A 23,449-nucleotide genomic window follows, 5' to 3' on the forward strand; every position below is an offset into this window, starting at 1 on the left:
TGTAAAAAACAAGGCAGAAGCTATCTTCCATCAGGTTTGTTTACCTTTGTAACAGATAAAGTCCCATAGATAAAGTCATGCATACAATTTATCTTCTGTTTCAAAAGTAAACAAACAAGACAGAAGATACTGCTTTGTTGTTTATGTGAGGCCGGGTTCACACGGAGTTACGTGCCGCGAGATTTGGCACGTAGACGCCGCGTGACCCTTTGCGTGCCGTACACGCTCCCATTCATTTCAATGGGAGCGGGGAGCGTATGCGCCGCGCTAGTTTGCGGCCGTGAATAAATGCACGGCCGCAAACTAGCGCGGCGCATACGCTCCCCGCTCCCATTGAAATGAATGGGAGCGTGTACGGCACGCAAAGGGTCACGCGGCGTCTACGTGCCAAATCTCGCGGCACGTAACTCCGTGTGAACCCGGCCTTTTTTTAGTGTCATCATAGGATGGGATAGAATGTCTTCTGTCCTATGACACTTACAACAATAGTGTGAACACCGCTTGAGTAAACTTTTATGTATATTTTCATAAATCAACAGTACAGTTGAAGGGAGCAATCTTTGCAATATGCTTTACTACAGAAAAGTGCCTGTGTCTTTAACTATCACTTCTGTATTTACTTTTCCTGATTCAGATTTTTGTCTGGACTTTGTACACAAGAAGATCAGTTTACATTGAAGTCTATGGAGGAAGGTGAGAGGAAGAAGTGAAGGAGAGAGATATAAGGCAGTTTACTTCATTCAAGGAGTCATTTCTGTCAGGAGAAGACAGAACAGTAATTTCTGATAAACAAGCTGTGTTTTTAAAAAAAAAAAAAAAAAAAAAAAAAAAGGACAGGACAGCAGCCCCTTCCACTGTATAGCAGGGGTTCTGGGGAACTACAGCACTACCCCTATTATGGTTGGTTCACACATCAGTATGCCATCCGTCCGTTTGAATTCAGTTTGAGACTAAAAACAGACTGATGCACATGCTGATTGTATACTGACACCTTTTTATGCTGATAGCAAAGGCTGTCTGTCCCCTAGAGGAGAGATAAGGGGATTAAAAGTAGCAATTGTAAACAGAGTAGAGATAAGGACATTTATTATATTTCCTTATCTCTACTCTGTTTACAATTGCTACTTTTAATAAGGGGATAGGGGACGGATATCAGCATAAAAAGGTGTCAGTATACAATCAGTATGTGTATCAGTCTGGTTTTAGTCTCAAACTGAATTCAAATGGATGTATGGCATACTGATGTGTGAACCAAGCCTGCACACCCTACCTGTCAACTGCAGTAACTTCCAGCACCTGGAGACTGCTGGAAATGAGGATCTCTGGAGCCAGAAAACCCCTTTAGGCCAGGGTCCCACATGGCATTTTACACTTACTGTGCATTAAAATACACGCTGCAATTTTCAAAACCGTTGTAGTTTTGGAAATCGTAGCATGTCAATTATACCTGCGGAAATGCTGGTGGTTTCCTTACAGGTACAAATGAAACAGAAAGTTCGCAGAGGAAAATTCTGTGAACTTTCTGTGAAAAGCACTGCAGGAAAAAACGTGATGCCGGCGGCTTTCCCGTAGATATAATGTTAAGAGAAAGTCCGCACAGGGAAATTCTGTGAACTTTCTCTTAAAAGCGCTGCGTGAACGCATTGAAGTTCTTCCCGCAGTGCTTTAGCGCTGCACATATGGCCCGTGGGGCCTTAGCTTTAGTGTGAGGTGCCACATTGTTGAAATGCATCTTTTTTGGTGCAGATTTTGCTGTGGTTTTTTTTTTTTTTTTGGGGGGGGGGGGGTTAAGCTGAAATTAGGACTGGATTGAGCAGAAGGTAGAAGTATAAGTTCTTGCTGTACATTTGCTATTTCTTTTGTAGCCATTCTTGACTTTGGCTAAAAGAAAAAAAAAAAATGCAGCAAAATCGGCAACAAAAAAAGCTGCGTTTCAGCAACATGGAGCCTTAGTCTTAAACATGCAGCATGTTAATTTACAAATCTCACACTAATTTAAATTATGGTTGCCACATCAAAAATTGTACCATTAGATACATGATTGTTCTGCTTTGGATTGGCATTGAAACAGTATTTCCAATCATTTGTAATCACATCAACCTTTCTCTGAATTAGCCCCATTCAAGGACTCCTAGGTGATCCCCATCCGCATTAGTGGGGGGATGGAGTGATGGGGGCAGCTCACACAACGGAGGCCAACCTGGTGGTAAATGGTAGATAGGTCGCTCAGATACAGAGGCACTGTGAAGAAAAATGGTATACAATGTAAATTCAAGATTTATTAAAAGAAAAAAAAAAAAGAAACATTGTGCAACTCCAAATTATTTGCATTTTACATAGTATAACCATTGGACCTAGGGAAAATATAGTTTTAGAATACTGTGCAGTATTAAAATGCCTAGATGAACTTCATTTCCTATCTTTTGCTGTGCTGCCATAATATAATAACATAAATGGACAGTTCACTGCCTTCCCATTCCAACAATTCAGTGATCTAATTGGCGGCAGGCTATTCTACCCCGTCTCACAAAAATCCACTGGGGATGCACAGATACAAAACGGTGCTGGGAATTTAGTCCAGCGAAGCCTTAAATGGATTCTTATTCTAAAAAGGTTCTATGTTTAGGGCACTGCTGTATGAAGGAACTAAAGTTATCTCATTGTAAAAAATATCTATGACTTACATAGTCACATATAACATCAACCCAAATAGTCAGCACAAAGAGAATACTCTGTAACAATAGATGCACCATACAAAGAATTACCCTCCTGGGCGTTAAAGATGTAATAGATGCATCTAAACGTGCTCATGCTAAAAACTAGGTTTATAACAGTGACTGCAGATCTCATTGAAGGGCCGTTTTATTGACTGTGGCATCTAAAAGGTTGTTTCTGTTCCTGGGTGTTAAGAGTGAGTGCCTAGCCCCTAAGCTTAGTACAAAGCCAGGAACCTGATTTACATGGCAAGGAAGTGTCTCAATGCATATGACATAGTAAGTCATAAGACTTACAATAAAGCCAGTTAGTGAATGCCATAGAAAGTCTGTTGGTTGGTGACTAATGGGTTAAGTGGGTTATGTACAATTAGAAAATCATGGCTGCTCTTTTCAAGAAACAGGGCCACTCTTGCCAAGTGTGATATCTGTGTATTTCATGGATAGCACGCTGATAAATTCATTTCTATGGGCCCATACACATGACCGTGAATTACACGGTCACGATTACAGGCCAACAGTTGGACCCGCAAGATATAGAACAGGTCCTATTCCTGTCCTATTTTGTTGCCCTTGCTTCTGTCGCTCCTATTCATTTAATCAAAAAGGCTGTGGAAGCACGGACAATGCACGGGCGGCACATGAGTGACATCCGCCTGCCCCCATGCATCGATGAGCCTTTAATTCACGGCCGTCCGGAAGCACATGATCATGTAGAACTGGATGAAAAATCACTAACCAAACACTGACCGTGTGAAAACAACTTTATGCTTGGTTCACACCTGCATTCGAGTTTCCATTCAGGGGTCCGCTTGGGGACCCCCCCAAACAGAAACCTAACCTGCTTAAAAAAAAGCTGTTACCCACGGAAACCCACAGATCTATAAGATAAGAAGGTGAAAAATGTGGAAAGAAAAGCGCTGCATGAAGCGCTTTTCTCTCTGCATTTTTCAAGCAAAATCAGAATCCCCAAACGGCGTTCCAGTGCTGGTGTGAACCCAGCTTTAGAGTAAAGGCTATAGCAGATAAAGCTTTTTAGTCCTGTTTATTTTAATGGGATTAAACTGCAATGCCTGAAACAGATTCTGCACAAAGGAAGTGCCGTCTCAGGAATTAAGTAATCATATTATTCTAAACTCATACAACCCCTTTTAGTAGTGATCATGATGCAATCCATTTTTTCAAAGGTAACTACCAGACATACTATTGCAAAATGCTAAACACAGAATTTTTTTTCAGTGTTCTGCTGCGATCTCTGCCTCCCATTGAAGACAATGGGAGGAAGACTCTGCACAAAATCTGTCTCCAAAACTGAACTTTATTGGAGAAACTTTAAAATCCCTTTTATTATACTAGGTTCACACCTGCGCCAGGATCTCTGTCATTCAGGTCCGCCAGGGGGTCTGAACTATGGAGAGCTGGACCACTGAAACAGTGGCTACACACAGACCCCACTGAACATAATCCATGCAGGAGTTTTCTCTCCGAAAATTTCTGGTGGAGACTCCGATGCAGATGTGAGGTTAGCCTTACTTCTGCAGAAACTCGTAAAATCTCAAGCTGGACTGAAAAACAGTATGTGATGCAGAGAACAATTACAACAATAACGTACACTATTTGCTTATACTAGCTTTTGCATTGCAGTGTCAAAATCTATTGCAATCCTTTGCTATGACTTAAAAACGCACATTTTCTACTATAGCACCGATTCCCTTTGAAATCTGTGAACAGACTTTGTATATAGCCACACATTACGTATGCATCTCCGAGCCTGCAGCTCTTTATCCAGCGTGTCAAATACCTGCCTTGGTGACTCAATGAATCAATCACACGATTGCACTTTACAGAGCTGCTGTCAAAGTAAATCATAGGGGAAGACAGATATGTGACAACAGCAAGGACATGTTTCAATCTGTTTGAATCTTAGACTGGCCAAGGGCCACAACGCAGTCAATGAGCACTTTTGAGTCTGAAATTCAGGCTAAGACAGTACCTCCTTGAATACTCAATGATAGGGAAGACAGAAGAAGCAGGAAGCAATTTTACATAGGAGGAAATCCATGAATTTGGAGATCAGTTTGAAGCCAGACTTTACAGCTACCAAGATCATTTGTATTACTGCGAGGATTTCTGCTGAATGCCTCCATTTAGCCTGATTGATAGAAATCTAGCAGCGCTGACTAAGAGTAAAGCAAGTCCATCATGTGCTATTTCTGGATCTTCACTTGTACCACGCCACCTAAACTGTAACCAATTGCTCTTCAAATTGTTATTCACTTAACAAGCAGAACTCTGAAAACTCCTGGAGTCCTAAATTGACATTCTCAAGCCGTGTCCACTGGAAACCTTTCAAACCAATATAAAAAGAACTTTTACTGAAGGCAAAACCAGTGTGCACCAATAGAGGAATTGTATTGACCAGAACGTTCAGTCAAGCAGAATTCAGTTAACCCCTTCCCATAGCAGAATTTTTTTTTATTTTCGTATTCTCTCAGCCTTCCTAAGCCATACTTTTTATAGTTATTTTCTTCACGTAGCCGTGTTAGGACTTGTTTTCTGCACGACAAAATGTTCTACCAACTAGCAACATTTAATAATACATACATGTACTGGCCACAAAAAAAATCTAAAGGAGGTGGAATTGGAAAAAAAAAACATTTTCTTATGGCTTTTGTTTTTTACCTCATTCACTGTGAGATAAAAATGACAGGTTACCTCTATTCTGTGAATCAGTATGATCACCACACAATACCAATTTTATATACTTTAATACCTTCATAATTTTGTATATTTCTTTCTACAGAATCGTGTTAGGGATCTTTTTGGGGGGACAATCTGACAATTTTATCAGTACTACTTTGCTGTATATATGACTTTTTGATCCTTTTTTTATTTATTTTTTTAATACAGGGGGGCACAAAAGAATGGCAGGTTTTTTTATTTTGATTTTTATTTCCAGTTAAAGGGATTCTATCATTAGAATCCCTTTTCCAGATAATATCACATCGGAATAGCCTTAAGAAAGGCTACTCAACCCCTACCTTTATATTTCTGCTCCATGCCGGTATGCAAATGAGTCTCCAGACAGAACAGGGGGTGTTCCCCCTCTGCTGCCACAAGACTTTCCAACGACACCTCCATCTTCTACAGGCATGCCTCTCCACCGCGTCCTTTGTGTAGACTTATTCCAGCGAGCCTGCATTTGGAATCTAAATTCCGCGCATGCGCAGTCAGCTCTGCCATCCGGCTTTGGGCAGAGCCGACTGTGCATGTCTGTTCGGCCATTTTACTGTGGCTGCTTGCTGTAAGCGGCCGACTGCACATGCGCAGAATTTAGATTCCGAACACAGGCTCGCCAGAAGAAGACGAAGGACGTGGCGGAAAGGTGCAGCTGTAAAAGATGGAGGAGTTGCTGGAGAGTCTTCCGGCAGCATAGGGAATGCCCCCTGTGCTGTTTGAGCACAGGGAGAACGCTCCTTATGTTGTCTGGAGACTCATTTGCGTATGGGGAAAAACCAGTATATCAACAGAACCTTGGTGCAGAGCAGAAATATAAAGGTAGGGGACGAATAGCTTTTCTTAAGGTTATTCTGATGTGATATTATCTGAAAAAGGGATTCTAATGATTTAAGTATTTTACTGTACGGGATAAATACTTTTATTCTAGACAGTCAAACATAAATCTTAAGTTAGTTTTCCTCAGATATTCCTCCTGTAAAATGTATGAATAAATTGACAAATGGGTGTCACCATTCCTGTTGTTAAGGGGTGTTTCCCTACAAGATCTGCCATAGACATTTCTAGTAGTAATAACAGAAGAACCACACAAGAAAAGATTAGAAAAGATGCTCCAAAATTATTGTATGGGAAATAACCGACATGTCACGTGAAGAGATATATCCTCTTTAAAGTGATTTGTTAGGAGTGTACTAGTAACAATCAGAAAGAGGATATGGAGGCATGGAGAATGTAATGGGTGAAGCCATGCTCCCTCTGCTGTACTTACTTGTCATTGCGAGTGCTTTCCTTCTTCGCTCGCTCTTCTAACCAAGACTCTACATTACAAGGAGGAATTAGCTTACTTTGTTCTTCTCTCTGTCTTCTCTCTGCTATATGAAGGAAATAAGCAACACATCACCATAATACTCAGTGTATTTTCTTTAATTTATTGATGATCTGCAGAAGACAATGATTGACCTTCTTGTGGGAGCCCATGTACATTGTACAATGTATGACTCACACAATGTCTACATTTCTGAATAGGTCACCAGCAACCACACTACGTGCAGTGTATACCGAGAGCTACTAAATAAATATATAACCAAAGTGTAACCTATGATATTTGACTGCACAATCTTTCTATGCTGTTTCATTTTTCATAAACACGTGAAATTATTACCCCAAGCACAATATCAATGAGAAAAATAGCTCTTTGCTCCCCTAACATAAGAATTAAAAAAACATGAGGTTAATAAATCATGAATACTGTAGTGTACTTTCTTTCTCAAGTGGTTTGTAGATTTTGCATAATATATATAAATGTGTCTAATGACTTTAATAAAAGAGAATAAATTGTCTCAAATTGGAAGATAAATGTCCACGATTTCCAATAACAGTAGCACAAGCTAACAACCTGATCAATATGGTACTGCTTAAGACGGACTGCTGCTGACTGGTGGATGCTTCCTGAGAAAGTAGCTGCGAAACTCATCTGAAGGTCATTTTTTTTTTTTTTTAATACTGTAATGCAAAGTAAAATATATACCGTAACCCTCTAAACCACATGTACGAAAAAAACAAAAACGTGACCAGTCCTGAACCAGGGAAAATGGTCCAGTCCAGAAGTAGTTAAGGAGACATAGTACTCTGAAAAAAAAAAAAAAAGGAGCGCTGTGCTCGGTTGCTATGGCAACAAAGGAGGTTTTTTTTCCCCAGACAGTTTCATAAATCTCCTCAAATGAGTTTGTTTATAGTCTGACACATATCTGCATAGGAGCAGTATATACTAAATTGTGCAGTTTTTTTTACTAGATGCATTACAGAAATAAGAAAAATGGTTGCAGACATAGACATACCCTGAAAAGGAGGATTCCCATCCTATACAAGCACTCTACATTATTTGCCGTAAATACCAGCAACTCATTTCCCAAACTGAAGTGAATTAAAGTCTATGGCAAGTTTGGTAAGAGCCAAACAAGCAGCCCTCTGTACTTTTCATGACTTCCATAGACCTCAAAGGAGAGAACCACATGCAACCACATATCTGCCAATATCAATAGTAAAAGCAGACACTTTGATTCAGTCCTTCGCCAAATCAAACATTCACAGTATATCCCGTGGGTATGCCATCATTGTTGTATGTATTAAATGCATGGAAGGCATCCAATTGGTTAATCTAATAAACACAGACACCCACTAGTGATGTGTAAGCTGACACATGAAAAAAAAACTGTAGGAATTTCCCACTATAGCATAGTAATATGCCACAACATTATTTGACGGACTACCCCTCCAAGCTATAGCTCCAAATTCAACTCCACTTAGACTCTATTTAGAAGTATAGGTAAAAACTCAGAGTTTATCAGTAGGAAAAATGCAACTAAAGTAACCCCAGTACCTTGAGGTGCTTTATAAACACGTTCCAAATATGTCTTTGTTATTCTATAGTACAGCTCCATTGCCAAGAAAATTGAAGATTTATCCATATGCAGATTAGGTCATTGGGTAATTTCTTATTTTCCACAGACTTCGCTCTGTGCTGTAGGTTACATGCCTATATGCTGTCTAGCTCAACCCACCAATCCTTGATTGAAAGAGTTGGACAGCACTTCCGGAGTCTATCTACAGCACAGATGGAAGCCCGGAGAAGATCAATAAAGCTCCAAAAGCCTTTTTCACCTTATTTGCAACGTACTCCTAGTCTACACCCCAGCAACATTATATGACCCTATCTTCAGTGCATAAACTTACAACAACAGTACAATTTTGTAAAATATAACATCAACATATTCTGCAATTGCTGAAGGCTACTTCATGATAGCTTTATAGGAGTAGACAATGTGGTCACCAGACAGGCCATAAGCAAATAATTTAGTTGCTGCACTCTTGCTGCTCCAAACCATTTCCTCTAAGGGGGCGTTCACACTTGTGCCCATGTCAGCCCTGTGTCATTCCACCAAGTTTCCGTCCTAAGCCCCAGCAAAATTGGACAGGGGACAGCTTCCCGGCGGTCAGTTTTAAAACCCATTCATTTGAATGAGTTTTTAAAAGCAAACCGCTAGTGTCTGCCTGCAGCCTCCAGAAGTTAAAGGTTACACTTTAACCACTATTTTGATACCCCATTTGACTGCTGAGAATGCATATAAGACATGCCAAGGGGGAGCTCTGAAAGGAAAAGCATACCGCAGTGTGTAGTGGAGTCATTGAGTACAACTACTGAACAAATGTAATACTAACCTTCCACCTGAGCCTTGAGAGCTTCCAAGTCTTCTACAGTCATATGCGAGAATCGGCAGGAAGGACCAAAGTCACACTGACCTGAGAAAATAAAAAGGAGAAAGGTATTAATAATTGAGGAGTGAAATACCAATGCGATAAATGCATGGAGTAAAACAGTTCACAGCATACCCAAGAAAAAAAACCTGCCATTCTCAAACTATTATGATCTTTAGAGATGCTTAGTTATGCTGCTATTTTTTACCATTCTTCTTTCCACCCATTTCTGCTGCATCACTAGTCATCATTCTCTCCATAGAGGGGGACATGATGCTCAGCTGGTCTGCCTGTACTCTTCTGTATGGAGCCAATAGCCTGACAGCCACAGTCTGAATGCTCTGCTGTCATTCAGCATGTATATGAAACTAGGGATTTGATCAAAATAAAACAATAACTCTGTGGGGTCATTTCCTTAAAGAGGACCTTTCATCAGATTGGGCACAGGCAGTTCCATATACTGCTGGAAAGCTGACAGTGCGCTGAATGTCAGGAACACAGAGTGTCAGAAACGCCCTTCTGACTGTAAAGTGCTATGGTACCGGGACCGATAGCGCTTTACCCAGGGCACAGATCGGGAAAGCCGATAGTGCGCTGAATTTAGCGCACTGTCAGCTTTCCAGCAGTATATAGAACTGCCTGTGCCCAATCTGATGAAAGGTCCTCTTTAAAGAAAGTCAGTGATTTAATCAAATCTCTGAACTGTTTTAGTGAAATGATGAAATAACACAAATCAAGACTCGCACAGCTCTATGTTTCGCTTGTTACCACTCCCCCTTTACCTTACCGCTTCCCTCCGGCGTCCATATCGGCCAGTGCGCCGCGCTTCTGACGTGATGCACATGAAAAAATGGGTTCAGATATAGAAAAAAAAACCTCCCCTGAAATAACACAAGTCAGGGCTCGCACAGCTCTATGTTTCGTTTGTGACCACTCCCCCTTTACCACACCGCTTCCCTTCGGCGTCTGTGTCGGCCAGTGCGCCATGCTTCTGACGTGACGCACATGAAAACATGGGTTCAGATATAGAAAAAAAAAAAATCAAAAAAAATCAAACTGACCGAATTTGTATCTGATGAACAGTTTAATGAAACTATCAGGACGTGTTTTGAACAAGCGGCAGGATAAAACCTTTGTGGACTCACGAAAGGATAGAAAAAGCTTCAGCGTCATTGACCAAATTAAAAATAGCCGCACTACTTACACTACAACGGACACATACACAGGACTATTATGGAAAATAATTACTATGTTATTAGGTAGGTACTAAAAAAATATCACCTTAAGTAGCTATTTCTTTTGTTAATTAGTTTTGAATAAATAATGTGTTTCAGTGACTATTGTTGTATTACCTGCTCTAACTGACTATATGCAGGATTGCTCAAGTTTCGAACAAAACCAAACTTAGCCCCACATGAATGGGAGACGGTCTCCTGAGCCAAAAGTTCTCCTTGTTCTTGAGTGGTGCAGAAGGAGAAAGCTGTGGTGCACATGCAGGACATTGAGAAGACTCCTAGGCCGAGAAGTCAGCCTGCACTAACCTAATAAACGGGTTTTGTGATAACTGTGCCATACGGACAAGTAAGTTCACACCAAGAGTGTGAAAAATATAAGCAGTCATTGCTCTCATCCGTTTATCCACACTGCCTACAATACCTACCTGTCTGAAGAAAGCGTCTGCAGAGTTTCTTAGACTCCTCTTCTGTAAGGATCTCTGAAGCATCTGATATAAAGAGAAAGTGAATACAAAATGTAATTACCCATAAAATGCAGTATAGGCAGTAAATTTCCCTACAGGAATATTCTTATGAATAATGTACCATGTTGTAAAAGTTATAATGCATAATATACACTCTGATGAAAAAGGAGCACTTGGTGTCAGTCAGTATGTGAGTGACACATGGAAAATTTCCATTGTAGTATATTACTACAGGTATTAATATTATAAAAGCAAATGGCCTCTATGGGCATCCCTGAACCATTTGACCACACATTTGTTAACTAAGTAAAGGGAGTGTCTGGAAAAAAATTCATATTGGTTCTGACCTTGCTGCACATCACCAGGTCACGGTACGAGTGACAGGCAGGTGCAATGTCCAGCCACACTTACGGTATGTAGGCTGAGAAAAAAAAATATACTTCTGAAATTAGGAGACAGATTTTTGACTTTTTTGTCACAGATTTTTTCTCCAACACACTGTATGAACTCTCTTTAAAAAAAAAAAAAAATGCCGTTTTTGATGCAGTTTTTTCTGCCTCTGATTGATTTCTATACATTTTTCAAGGTGGAATCGCTCCGAAGATAGGTCATGGTTTTTTTTTTTAAAGATTTTTTGTCAGCTAGCCTCGCCTCAAAATCAGCCTGCAAAAAAACTCCATGTGAACATTTCCTTACAGTGTCTCCATCTTCTGCCCTCACAGTCTTACCTGCATGTCAGCTGACAGTTTAGTGCTCAGTACATATCTATCTACATTGAGTGAAAAATACTGTAATACAGTTGTTCTCTGTTGTCAGATATTATTCAGGGGATCCATATATATGCAGAATCAAGTCACATTATTCTGACACCATCTAACATCCAAAGTAATCGCCATGTGCAGCATGGACAGCGGGTAGACAGGCTGGGAGTGACTCAATAAGGTGCTGGTCATCGTCTCAGGTATCTGGAGCCATACTGACTGTAGTGCATCCAGCATTTGCTAGAAGGTGCATGGTGGAGACTACATAGAGCAAACACGACAATCAAGGTGGTCCCACATATACTCAATTGGGTTCAATTTTGGGGAATTAGGTGGCCAGGATGTACTTGGAAGTCTTGGCTGTGTGCTTCTAACCACTGTCAGACAGTTTAAGTCATCTGATACGTTGCATTGTCTTACTGGAGGATTTCATCTGGAAAAAATTCCCCATACCATGGCACTGTCGCCAGCAGCTTGTGTTCTTCTAGCAATGGTTACATGGTGTTTGTTGACTGGTCCATCTGTACAATGGAGCAGAACTGTGACACATTGGAGAACACAAAGCTTTGCCTATCAGCGGTGGCCAATTTGACCATACAAATTGAAGCCTTTTTCTCAGATGCATCTTTGTTAGCATAGGTGTAGTGACCTTCCATCTGTTTCAGAGCCCCATACACAGTAGGGTTTGCTAAACTGTTGACATGTCTTGTAGCTCCCTGGTTTATTTTCACACTGAGATTCTCCACTGTAGCTTGTCACCGCTCACATCAATGTCACTTGGTGCCGTGCAGTTTCCCAATGGTGCCATTTTTCCCCAAACACGACACATTTTTACGATAACCTCAGGTGAACCGATCACAAACTGCAAAGCTTCAGAAATACTGCTGCCTTGGAACAAAAGCCAATAAACATTGTTTTTTTGTAACTCTGATAAATCACCTCTTTTACCCCTGACAAGTGATCTATTTACAGACAGCTTGTCACATACCTTATATACCCACCTCACTTCCTTCATCGACTGTAGAATTTGCGGCCATAATATGGACATCAGATTAATACTTATATTTTCAAAGGAGGCTTGGACAGATGGCGGCTAGAATCAGATTGGATACTATGGCCAACTGACTCATATTTCTTTTTCACCAATAAATCATCCCCCCCATGGCATCTTCTGTTTTTTGGGCTTATTTAAGTTTCCAGACATAGCTCTCGAAGAGGGGTGGTAGATGCCGGTGATCTTCCTTTGGATCTACTAAGATGTCTTGAAAACGAATATCAAGTGCAGTGGAAATTTAAAGAGACGCTTTGGTGATTTTTTTTTACTCATTATATTGTCTGAAAGGCCATCCCTTCAATAGTAATAGTGATCTACTCATATAGTGTTTCCTTGTCCTGCTTTCACCATCTTTAGAAAGCCACATTTTACGCCTCTTTTTTCAAGCATAGGTCGCTGTAAGCACAGGAGCTGTTTCTCTGCTGCAGGCAAATACCACTGAGAGCTACAATGTGGCCTCACATTTACAAATTCCTGTCCTACCTCTTTTATTAAAATGCCTCCTTGCTTCTCCTCTACCTCTCACATACACTTCGCACTCCGCACAGAGAACTAATGATTATGACTATGACGTCTTCCTTCTTTCTCTTCCGTTCCTTAGCTGCTATGGACTCCTAGTATATCTTCTCTTCTCAGCTTATGTGTGTCTACGTCTGTATTATATTACTGTGTATTATCCTGTATCTGTATTACTATGCTGCTGTAAAGGGAAATGTTCGTTGTTGTACCGTGTTAGCCAGTGGGTTGGAAATATAAAAAAAAAAAAAAAACACGAAAACTTGGTAATCTTCAGTAGTTGATACCTTTTTAATGGCTAACTCATAATGATGACAAATGGCTAACGTTTCGAAGCGCAAGGCTCCTTTGTCAAAGCAAATTTAAAAACATTTTTGAAGGATGCATATATATATATATATATATATATATATATACACAGAGCAGGCACAAAGGGTGTTAGATTTCAGGAGGAGGGGGGGGTTGTTAGTAGTTGGTGAGACAATGTAAGCAATTGGTGGAGACATTTGGTCGAGACAATGTGGTAATTGGTGGAGACAATATAAACACTTACAGGTCCTTGTCAGATCACACACTACTGTAAAAAGACATGAACCCCTGTGATGCATTAATCCCACACTCTAGTGTCCGAAACAATGTCATGAATTTATATTCATGTATGCGTCTTTCTCTCTTAGATCTGAAATTCCCTCTCAAAATCAGAATTTTCATGTCATTGGTAATGTTGTGGTCCCCCCTGAAAAAATGTTTTGACACGGGAAGGTCAGATCTTTGTTCTTTAATAGTATGGCGATGTGAGTTCATGCGCAGTCTAAGTTGCTGTCCGGTCTCTCCAACATACAGATTATCAGTGGAGCATTTGGTACACATAATTAAATACACTACATTGGATGTGCTGCAGGTGAAGGTACCTGGAATGTTATATTCCTTGTTCGAGTTTGGTATCTCTATCCTGTCAGTGGTCAGTATGTGGGGGCAGGTTTTGCACCTCTTATTCCCACATGGAAATGTTCCTGTGTTAGTTGGGGATGTTAGTGAGCTACTGACCATCATATTCCTGAGGTTTGGTGGCTGTCTATAGCACAGGAGAGGGGGGTCCGGAAATATGGATGTTAGACGGTTGTCTTTTTGTAGTAGTGGATGTAGTTTGCGTGTGATTCCTCTCAGCGTCTCCAGGTGGGGGTTATAAGTGACAACCAGGGGCACTCGGTTGTTCTCCTGTTTGGTATTGTATCTTAATAACTCCGATCTTGGTATCCTGGTGGCTCTGGTGATTTGGTTATCAATCGTTCTTGGATGGTAACCCTGCTTCAAGAATGTGTCTCTGAGGACTCTGAGGTGTTCTTCTCTATCTGCAGGGTTAGAGCATATGCGATGGTATCTGATGGCCTGGCTGTATACAATAGAGTTCTTTATGTGTTTCGGATGAAAGCTGTCCCATCCTAGGTAGGTTGGTCGGTCAATCGGCTTCCGATACAGTGATGTCTCAATTTTGTTGTCCTGTATCTTGATGACTGTGTCTAGGAAGTTTATTTCCGAGAAGGAGTGATTGAGCGTCAGGTTGATGGTGGGATGGAATTGGTTGAATAGTTCATGGAAGGTTTTCAGCTGTTGTTCAGACCCAGTCCAAATGATTAGGATATCGTCAATGAATCGGTAGTAGGCCAGAGGCCTAATGGTGCAGGTGGAGAGGAAGTCACTCTCAAGCTTGGCCATGAAGAGATTAGCGTACTGTGGCGCCATTTTGCTCCCCATTGCGGTGCCAGTCTGCTGTAGATAGACACAGTCACCAAAAGAAAAGTAATTGTGGGTGAGGATGAATTTCGTGAGTTTCACCACTGATTCAGCGCTCATACCTCGCTTTTCCATGAAAAACTGGCAGGCGTTTACACCATCCTGGTGTGGGATGTTGGAGTACAGGGATTCTACATCCATGGTGGCCAGGATGGTTCCATCTGGAAGGGGACCTATAGTGGATAGCTTATTTAATAGGTCTGTGGTGTCCTGAAGGTAGCTGGCTGTATCCTTCACTAGGGGTTTCAGAGTGCCCTCCACCCATCCAGAGATCTGTTCAGTGAGTGTCCCCACACATGAGATGATCGGTCTCCCTGGGTTCCCAGGTTTGTGTAGTTTAGGGAGCATATAAAAAGTTCCCATTCTTGGGCTTGTTGGTATGAGGCTGCTTAGGCCTTTGGCTCCATCAGTTAGGCCCGAGATAACTTTTTTCAGTTTTTTAGAGTACTCCACTGTGGGGTCTGAATCTAATTTAGAGTAGTAGTGCGTGTCATTCAGCTGTCTGTGTGCCTCCTGTATGTAGTCTGATGTGTTCATCATGACTATAGCGCCACCCTTGTCCGCTGGTTTAATGATGATGTCGTTATTATTTCTCAGAGATTTTATAGCCCTTCTTTCCTGGGCAGTGATGTTAGACGGCAGGGCTTTATTTGTATCCAGTATAGTTGATTTGACCATGTGTCTAAAACAGTCTATATAATTATCCAGAACAAAATTTCGTCCAGTTGGAGGTGTCCAATCAGATGTCTCCTTCTTAGTTAAGCTGTGAACCTCTGAAGGGGTGGGTTGGGTCTCCTCTGTGTCATGAAAATATTCTCTCAGGCGCAGCCTCCTGAAAAAATCCTCCATGTCACTGCACAGTTCAATTTTGTCCATGGTTTTAGAAGGACAAAATGAGAGTCCCCTGGAGAGTACCCCAAATTCTGCTTTGGTGGGTTCATAGGTGGAGAGATTGATCACACAGTTCTGTGTTTCCAAATCAGCATGTGTGTGATTCTGGTTGTTGTTAGGTGTATATCTTGCTTTGTGTGTGTTCTTGTAGAAACCTGCATCACGTCTCAGTCCGTGGAGTTTCTTTCGCTTATTGAGGATCAGAGATATCTGCAGTTCCTCATAGTGTTGTAGTAATGTTATCCTGGAGCTCTCCTCGATATTGTTCCATTTTGTTGTAATTTCCTTTTGGACTTTGCTCTTGATGCCGTAGAAGAGATGTATGAGATGGTTTCTGAGTCTCTCTGAAGTTCTATAACACAAATTTTGTGCATAGTGAGTATTATAGGTAGATGCGATGGGGTTTGTGAGCCTGAGTCCTTTAGGAATTAATTTCTCCTTTTTGCATTTAGATAGAAAAAAGATGTCGCTGTCCAGTTGTGCCAGTTTCTTCAGAAGTGTCTTTAGGTCCATGATGGTCCGGTAGATTCTGGTATCCTCCATTTGGTAAAGGGAAATGTTCGTTGTTGTACCGTGTTAGCCAGTGGGTTGGAAATATAAAAAAAAAAAAAAACACGAAAACTTGGTAATCTTCAGTAGTTGATACCTTTTTAATGGCTAACTCATAATGATGACAAATGGCTAACGTTTCGAAGCGCAAGGCTCCTTTGTCAAAGCAAATTTAAAAACATTTTTGAAGGATGCATATATATATATATATATATATATATATATATATATATATACACAGAGCAGGCACAAAGGGTGTTAGATTTCAGGAGGAGGGGGGGGTTGTTAGTAGTTGCTGTAACATGCTGAAATTTCCCCACTGTGGGACTATTAAAGGATTATCTTATCTTATCTTTACTCTGTATCCCTCCTCTTTCAGTTAGGTCACCACGCCTCCATTACCTTCCTCCCAAGATTCTGAGGCAGAATTCGCCTCAAAAACTGCACCCATTCATTTTAATGGGAATCAGAGGCAGGTTTTTTTTTGTTGTTCTGGCTGATTTTTTCAGCTATAGGAAAAAAAAAAAAAAAAACACATGACCAATCTTCAGGCGGATTCCGCCTTGAAAAACTATTTGAAATCAATGGGAGGAAGAAAAAAAATGACAGTTTTTTTGACGTGGTTTTTGATGTGTTTTTGACACAATTTCTGCAAAGCGAAGTTTCCAGGTCTAAATAATGTGCTGGAGCAAAAAACTGCAACAAAACCATGACAGAAAACAGCATCATGCAAAAAAAAAAAAAAAAAAAAAAGCATCAAAAAAGTTTCTTAATTCCTAAAACATGCAAAAAACTCTGTGTGAACATACCCATAGGGTAAGTTCACATGTAGTTTTTTGGTCCGGAAACTGAGGAAATGGCCGCCTCATGTTCCGGACCAAAAGCCGGTTAGCCGCAACTGAAAGCTGGTGCACAGAACTGGCATCCAGCCGTGCACTCCGCTCCGGATTAGGCCTAATGAATGGGCCTAGTCCGGAGGAGGGAGTGTCGACTCTCTATAATGGCTTCTATTTATGGCAAAAGCCTTGATGCTCTGGCTGATCCTTCCAATGGCAGATATCAATGGCACTCAGTATACTATTTGTGGTGTCCTTGTGTATGTTGCTCTTGCTGTCAAACATGGCTGAATTAAAAATGTAGCCTTTCACACAAAGATGAAAAGTGAATTAAAGTATTTTAATATATGTAAACAGAGATGTATTAGCAACTACATTACGCGTCCCTGTTGCTGCAGAACATAATCACGGAGTTCGGTAACCCATCGCATTATGAAGGATGTAAGCTTGTGTAGCCATCTTACATTCCTTTCTTGGGCGCTGCTCAGAACTCATCTCTCTGTTTTCCACAAAACTGTTATCTATAATGAAACTTCTTGTCTGTGCCTTATCCAATAGTTATAGGCTAAAATGTATGTTACAACTTTATACCCAATCATGTTATGTTTATTATAATTGCACCTTCCCTTTGCCTATGAAATGTATAACCACACCTACAATGTATTTAAACTTCACCCTCCACCATTAAAGGCCAGAATCCATATTGGTCAGATAACTCTAGCTTGCAGTTGTGTGGGTTTCTCTGAGGTGGCACATATACCAATTGTACTAATCTGGATTACAAAAATCACAAAAATAAAGTTAATCTTTAAAAGGGGTTGTCCGGGATTATGGGAGGTGATAAATACCAGATTGGTGGGGTGGTGACAGCTGACGCCGCATCGATCTACTGTACAGGACTGCTTCCATAGCCTGTCCTATACACAATACAGGGCTGGAAGCAGAATGTTCCCTATCCTTTATAGCGGCATGGTGCTGTCACTGCAACTTCATGCCATTCAAATAAGTGGAAGCTGAGCTGCAGTGACAGCGCTTTCTGCTTCCAATCCTGTATGGTGTATAGGACAAGTGTCGGAAGCGGCTCTATACTGCTTATTGGTGTGAGGGTTGGCCGTTGGCACCCCACTGATGTGGTAGGCCATAAAAACCTTAACCATCTAACAACAAAAATAATAAAAGAATGAAATCTGGCACCTCAACACAGTACTGACCAAAAACCAATAAAATGCGGAATAAAAAACAAAATTAAAGAAACTGTAAAAAAAAAAAAAACAACAAAAAAAAACCTGTATTGTGTATTTGTATTTGAAGCTCATTTTTATAAGCAAGTATCAATGAGCCCTAAGGGTAAGTTCACTTGGGTTTTTTTGGTCCAGAACCTGAGGCGGAGGCCACTTCAGGTTCCGGACCAAAATACGGGTAGGTTGATTTCAATGGGAGCCGTCTATTTGGTCAGGATTTTGAGGCGGATACGGCCTCAAAATCCTGACCAAAAAAACGCGTGTGAACTTACCCTTAGGTCTTCCACAGCGAAATTCTCTCCAAAAACTAATCCTGTGGAGCCTACGGTGGAATGCCTGAGCCAAGCCTTGGCTTTCTGCTGCAGATCTGCTCTGGTTATCAACCTCATATACACTGGGTCTAAGAACCAGTTCACATCTGCGTGTGGGTTTCCATTCAGGAAGTCTGCTTGCATTGAAAAGTGATTACCTTCAGGAAACTCGCGGACCGCATAAACTATAATGGGGTCCATGTGGTTTCGGCACAAAACATGCTGCTTTGCACTTGGTTTTTGGAGAGGATATTGAAGTAGAAGACTGCCTCTAATTTCTCAAATTATGCCATATGAACGTACCATAGATCTGCATTAGCCTGAAATAACAAAACAGTTAGTCCTGTGACACATGAATGCGTCATCCTGCAATATCTCAGATAATGTAAGGTTACCCTGACATTTAGCACTGTCCTGCTCTCTAGTAGGGGCATCTGTAGTGGTGGGCACAATAATGATGCTGAGGATCTTACACTGGGCAAACTGACTCGAGGAAAGAATTTTATGTTCTAAATCGCTACTACTGATTGAACATTGTCTCGCTGAAATCCAGCCTACTCTCCTGTTATGGTAACAAGCAGGTCGCGTCCCGACTACATTCGCCATCATTAGTTGTGATGTTGCAATCTTCCCACTTGTAGCCCCAGCCTAGAGGCCAGGTGTTCCTTATGACTGGAGGGTTTTCTGCAACAATCATGGTATAGCACAGGGGTCAGCAACCTTCAGCACTCCCACTGCTCTAGAACTACAACTCCCAGAATGCTCCATACCCTTGTATGAGAGTACCAGGGGTGTAAGTCTGCCTGCTGGGAGTTGCAGTTTCACCACAGCTGGAGTGTTGGAGGTTGCTGACCCTGGTACAGCACAGGGCTCTCACCTCTGAACAGGTCATACCAGGCCTTCTTACTCCTCTGGTGCTGCACTCCATTCAGATGTTTCTTACGATTGTGCAGATTGTCCTGGAAGGAGCGGTCACAGTAGTCGCAGAAGTATCGCCGGCCCATTCCCACGAAGCCTCCTACTTTCCCGGGCTACACTTCACCCTCCTCATCGGCTATAACCACTTTTATCCATCAGCAGGACTGTACACAATCTCCGTGGCGCTAGAGGGCGCTGTGCTACTGGAGAGCCGCCATATCACAGGCTTGTCGAGCTATATTATGCTAAAGCTCCTCGATAAGTTCGGTTCTAGTACATATATTCAGGTTTGTGTTCTAAACATCGATATTGGCGATTCCATCGAAGCAACGTAATGCGGCTACAGCGCTGAAGTAGTTAACATAGTAGTGCCTTCCACGTGACAGGAAATTGTCCCCCATTTTGTACGTCACTCCGAGGCTCTTCCTGTTGGCTGCCGACTGTCACCATGTCTGTGCTGAATACGGTGTACCGCTCTCTCTTCCGCCGCACCTCCACCTTCACCCTCGGCATTGTCCTGGGGGTCGTGCTCTTTGAGCGAGCCTTTGACCAAGGAGCCGACGCTTTGTTCGAGCACCTAAATCGCGGGGTAAGGACGGAGGGGTGACCGGCTCAAGGGCACTGTGGGGTCAGCTGTAGAGAGGTTACCGGGGAACGGTTACATGGGGCTGCAGTGCAGGACAGGGCTTCGTGCTGGGGACAGTGACCGTCAAGAGGTCAAGGGCATATAGAAGGGCGATGGAGGAAGGACGAGCTGTGTACAGGGCGCAGATACTGAGCTCTAACCCTGCCGTATAGTGTGCTTTACCAGGCTTTGCTCTGTGACTGAGGGTAACTGACCTTGGTATTGAAGTCTTAGGCAGAGGACACACAGTGAGGAAACACTTGTACAAAGTCTTACAGTCCCCGCACAACTGATCAGATTTTAGTAAGACTACGTGAGGGAAAACTGCACATGGATGACATCCGTATGCTGTCCGTAACCTTCACTGACCTATAGACTTCATTGCAGAGCCTGGACCCCGAAACTGTCAGGATTAGGACTGGCCCTGAGTTTTGTTCGTTGGTCACTTTGATCCATGTAGCAATGTGATTTTGGGCACATCTGTTATTACATTACCTGTAAGCCTTTTACTGCAATGTTGTTAGGCTCAAACCCATCTGAATAAGAACTGCTATTATACTCTGGTGTCTTCAGATTAGAATAGAATTTGTGGAGGCCCAATAAGGGAAAGCATATGCCCACCACTCATTCAGCCAAGATCTGGACTTGCCGCAATACGGCTGGATAAGGGGTCACGACCAAAACGGGTGATAAATGTCAGCTGGACGCCACACCTCCAACAGTTATCTGGTACATTCGTATTAAGAGTGCAGAAAGGCTGGCTTGTGGTACCAGTGCATCAACATTTTGTAAGTTTTCTTTGTGTGTAATACACCTGGAGGTCTTGGTCGCCCTTCTCCACATCAATAGGCAGGCAGCATAAGGGAGAGATTCCCCCAGATAATGCTCTCATCTCCTCATGTAGAGGTGCTTAGGCAAGACTTCCAGGGTAGGGTCTGAGAGAAATCAATAAATATAAGAAATAAGACCTGCGGTAGAAATCTCAGACTTGTTTAGCTTTTCAAAAAAATGTAGGTTTAATGAGAGATTTGGATATAGGAAAATTCACTTGCTCAAGGAAGGCCAAATTTAGATTGCAAATGGAAAGTGGCAACATGTCCTATAGTCCATGATATCAGCAAATCTAAATAAACCTGCTCATTACTGGGGTAGCAAGTCCCAGAGGTATAGTAGGGTAGAGCCAAAAAGCTGTCATAGGATTAGGGTTTGGCAGAGCCACACAGGTGCGCCAAATATCCCTTGTGAGGGCCATGGGGCCTAGCAAAGCAGCAGTCGGGACTCTAGGGACAGGAACTGAGAAAGAAGCTAGCGTAGTCAGGAGCTAGCCACAACTTTTAATTTGGAGTAGGCCTGGAGAGTAGACCAAGCAAGAACCCATTACAGCTCAGCAGCCCAGTAATATAGGATTAAATTGGGTAAGGCAAGTCCTCGATTAGCCATAGGGGTCATCAGGAGTTGCCTAGAAAGTCTGTTTCCCTCCAGCCCAAACAAACTGCAGAACTGAGCCCTGCATGGCATGAAGGTCCATAAGAGGGATTGGAAAGGTCTCACATAGAGCAGCTTAGGCGGAATAGTCAGTTATGTTTGATCACTTCCCATGGGCCTCCGCTAACTATATAGTCTGGGGTCTGAATACAACCACTGGGTGGGTGAACTTTGTGAGATGAATCTGGCGTAGTTCACCCAGCCCACCTGGGTGAGGTCTCAATCTCCATTAATCAGAATTGAGGTAAAATGCCCAATTAATCACAATTATGATTTTTATGATTTAAGCCATAATCACCCAGCCCTAATACACAGTCATGTCTGTAGAGCTATTAGAATATAGCAGGTCAATATATTAGGCATTAAAAACACAGCTAGCACACTAACAAACCACACATGCGTGTCCATAAAGCCTAAGGCTAGGACTACATGGCAATACTTGAAGGTGTAGTCACGGTGCGACTCCATTCTCTAACATGAATGAAGGAGTTGTAAAGCAACCGCACAATCTTTGGTCGCTTGGCGGAAGTTGTGGTCAAAATCGCCACGCAGCCCTAGACTTTCTTTTATCCACATGTTTGTTAAAAATTCTGCAGCAGAAACTAACCTGTGGTGGTGATGTAAAATGGTGCATTGAAGGGTGAAATTACATATTTACAAGTGCATCTAGCCTCAATGAGGAGTTTCCCACTAAAGATATGTGTGCACTATCTTCATGATATTCTGTCAGGTCTGTGGGAGTCAGGCTCTGTTCACACCACTCTTTGGGCATGTCGGCTAAATAAACACCTCTGGTGCATTCCTGGATATCCTATAGCTTTCCATTATAATTCTCATCAGAAGACTAGCGAGAGATGTAATAAGTGTCAGGCAAAGGCGCTCCCATCCCAGCATGCTGGACTCCGCCCACATTCTGTGAGGCACAGAACAGGGGTTACGTTGCATGAAGGGCCATATCATCATCCTTCTATACCAGTTTTAAGTCCCTAAAAAAGGGTGTGTTGGTGGGGTCACTGGTCTCACCAGATTTCTTTACTCCAGTTTAATGTGTAACTATAGCCTGGAATCCTTACAGACACATGTACTGCCATGGGGATCTGCATGTTCATTCTCCCCTGCTGCCACATAAATCACTGCTGCCTTTCCTCTTTGGGCCAACAGGAGGGGACACTTTCATATGCCGGCCATCTTCCACACTAATTAATTGTATGATTGTTCTTACTTTATTCTAGAAAATGTGGAAACACATCAAGCACCAGTATGAACAAAATGAAGAGTAGGAGAAGAGGGGCTCATGAGGCCCAGGACACCCACCCAGTTCTTTATGGAGCTCTAAAAGAAAAAAAACAGCTGACAAGGTTTACTTTGTGCACTGGACAAGCCTCACCTGCTTTCTGTGACTTCGTGGATACACCACCTTGTTGAAATTGTAGTGTGACACCGTTCATGTGCTGCTATGGATTGAGGAAACAAGCACAGTCAGCATAAAATTCTCCACCTACTGGTTGTGTATCCTGTTCTCAGCAATGTGTTGTAATAAACAGTTCTGTATATTTAATACTA

The 23,449-nt window shown here is 42.0% G+C and overlaps 2 protein-coding genes across 2 annotated transcripts; one reads left to right on the forward strand and one right to left on the reverse strand.

The window, feature by feature from the left end:
• Window positions 1-1,787: 1,787 nt before the first annotated feature.
• On the reverse strand, window positions 1,788-19,979 carry ZMAT5 (zinc finger matrin-type 5). The gene is made up of 5 exons (XM_075276671.1): window positions 19,736-19,979; window positions 10,867-10,929; window positions 9,171-9,251; window positions 6,721-6,823; window positions 1,788-2,241 (listed from the first exon to the last, which is right to left on the reverse strand). The coding sequence occupies exons 1-5, from the start codon at window positions 19,860-19,862 to the stop codon at window positions 2,112-2,114; spliced, it is 504 nt and encodes a 167-aa protein (XP_075132772.1). The 5' UTR covers window positions 19,863-19,979; the 3' UTR covers window positions 1,788-2,111.
• A 190-nt stretch (window positions 19,980-20,169) lies between these two features.
• Window positions 20,170-23,449, forward strand: UQCR10 (ubiquinol-cytochrome c reductase, complex III subunit X). Its single transcript, XM_075276673.1, has 2 exons — window positions 20,170-20,365; window positions 23,119-23,449. The coding sequence occupies exons 1-2, from the start codon at window positions 20,225-20,227 to the stop codon at window positions 23,164-23,166; spliced, it is 189 nt and encodes a 62-aa protein (XP_075132774.1). The 5' UTR covers window positions 20,170-20,224; the 3' UTR covers window positions 23,167-23,449.

This window comes from Leptodactylus fuscus, chromosome 1 (genome assembly GCF_031893055.1).
Source record: "Leptodactylus fuscus isolate aLepFus1 chromosome 1, aLepFus1.hap2, whole genome shotgun sequence".
Lineage (NCBI taxonomy): Eukaryota > Metazoa > Chordata > Amphibia > Anura > Leptodactylidae > Leptodactylus > Leptodactylus fuscus.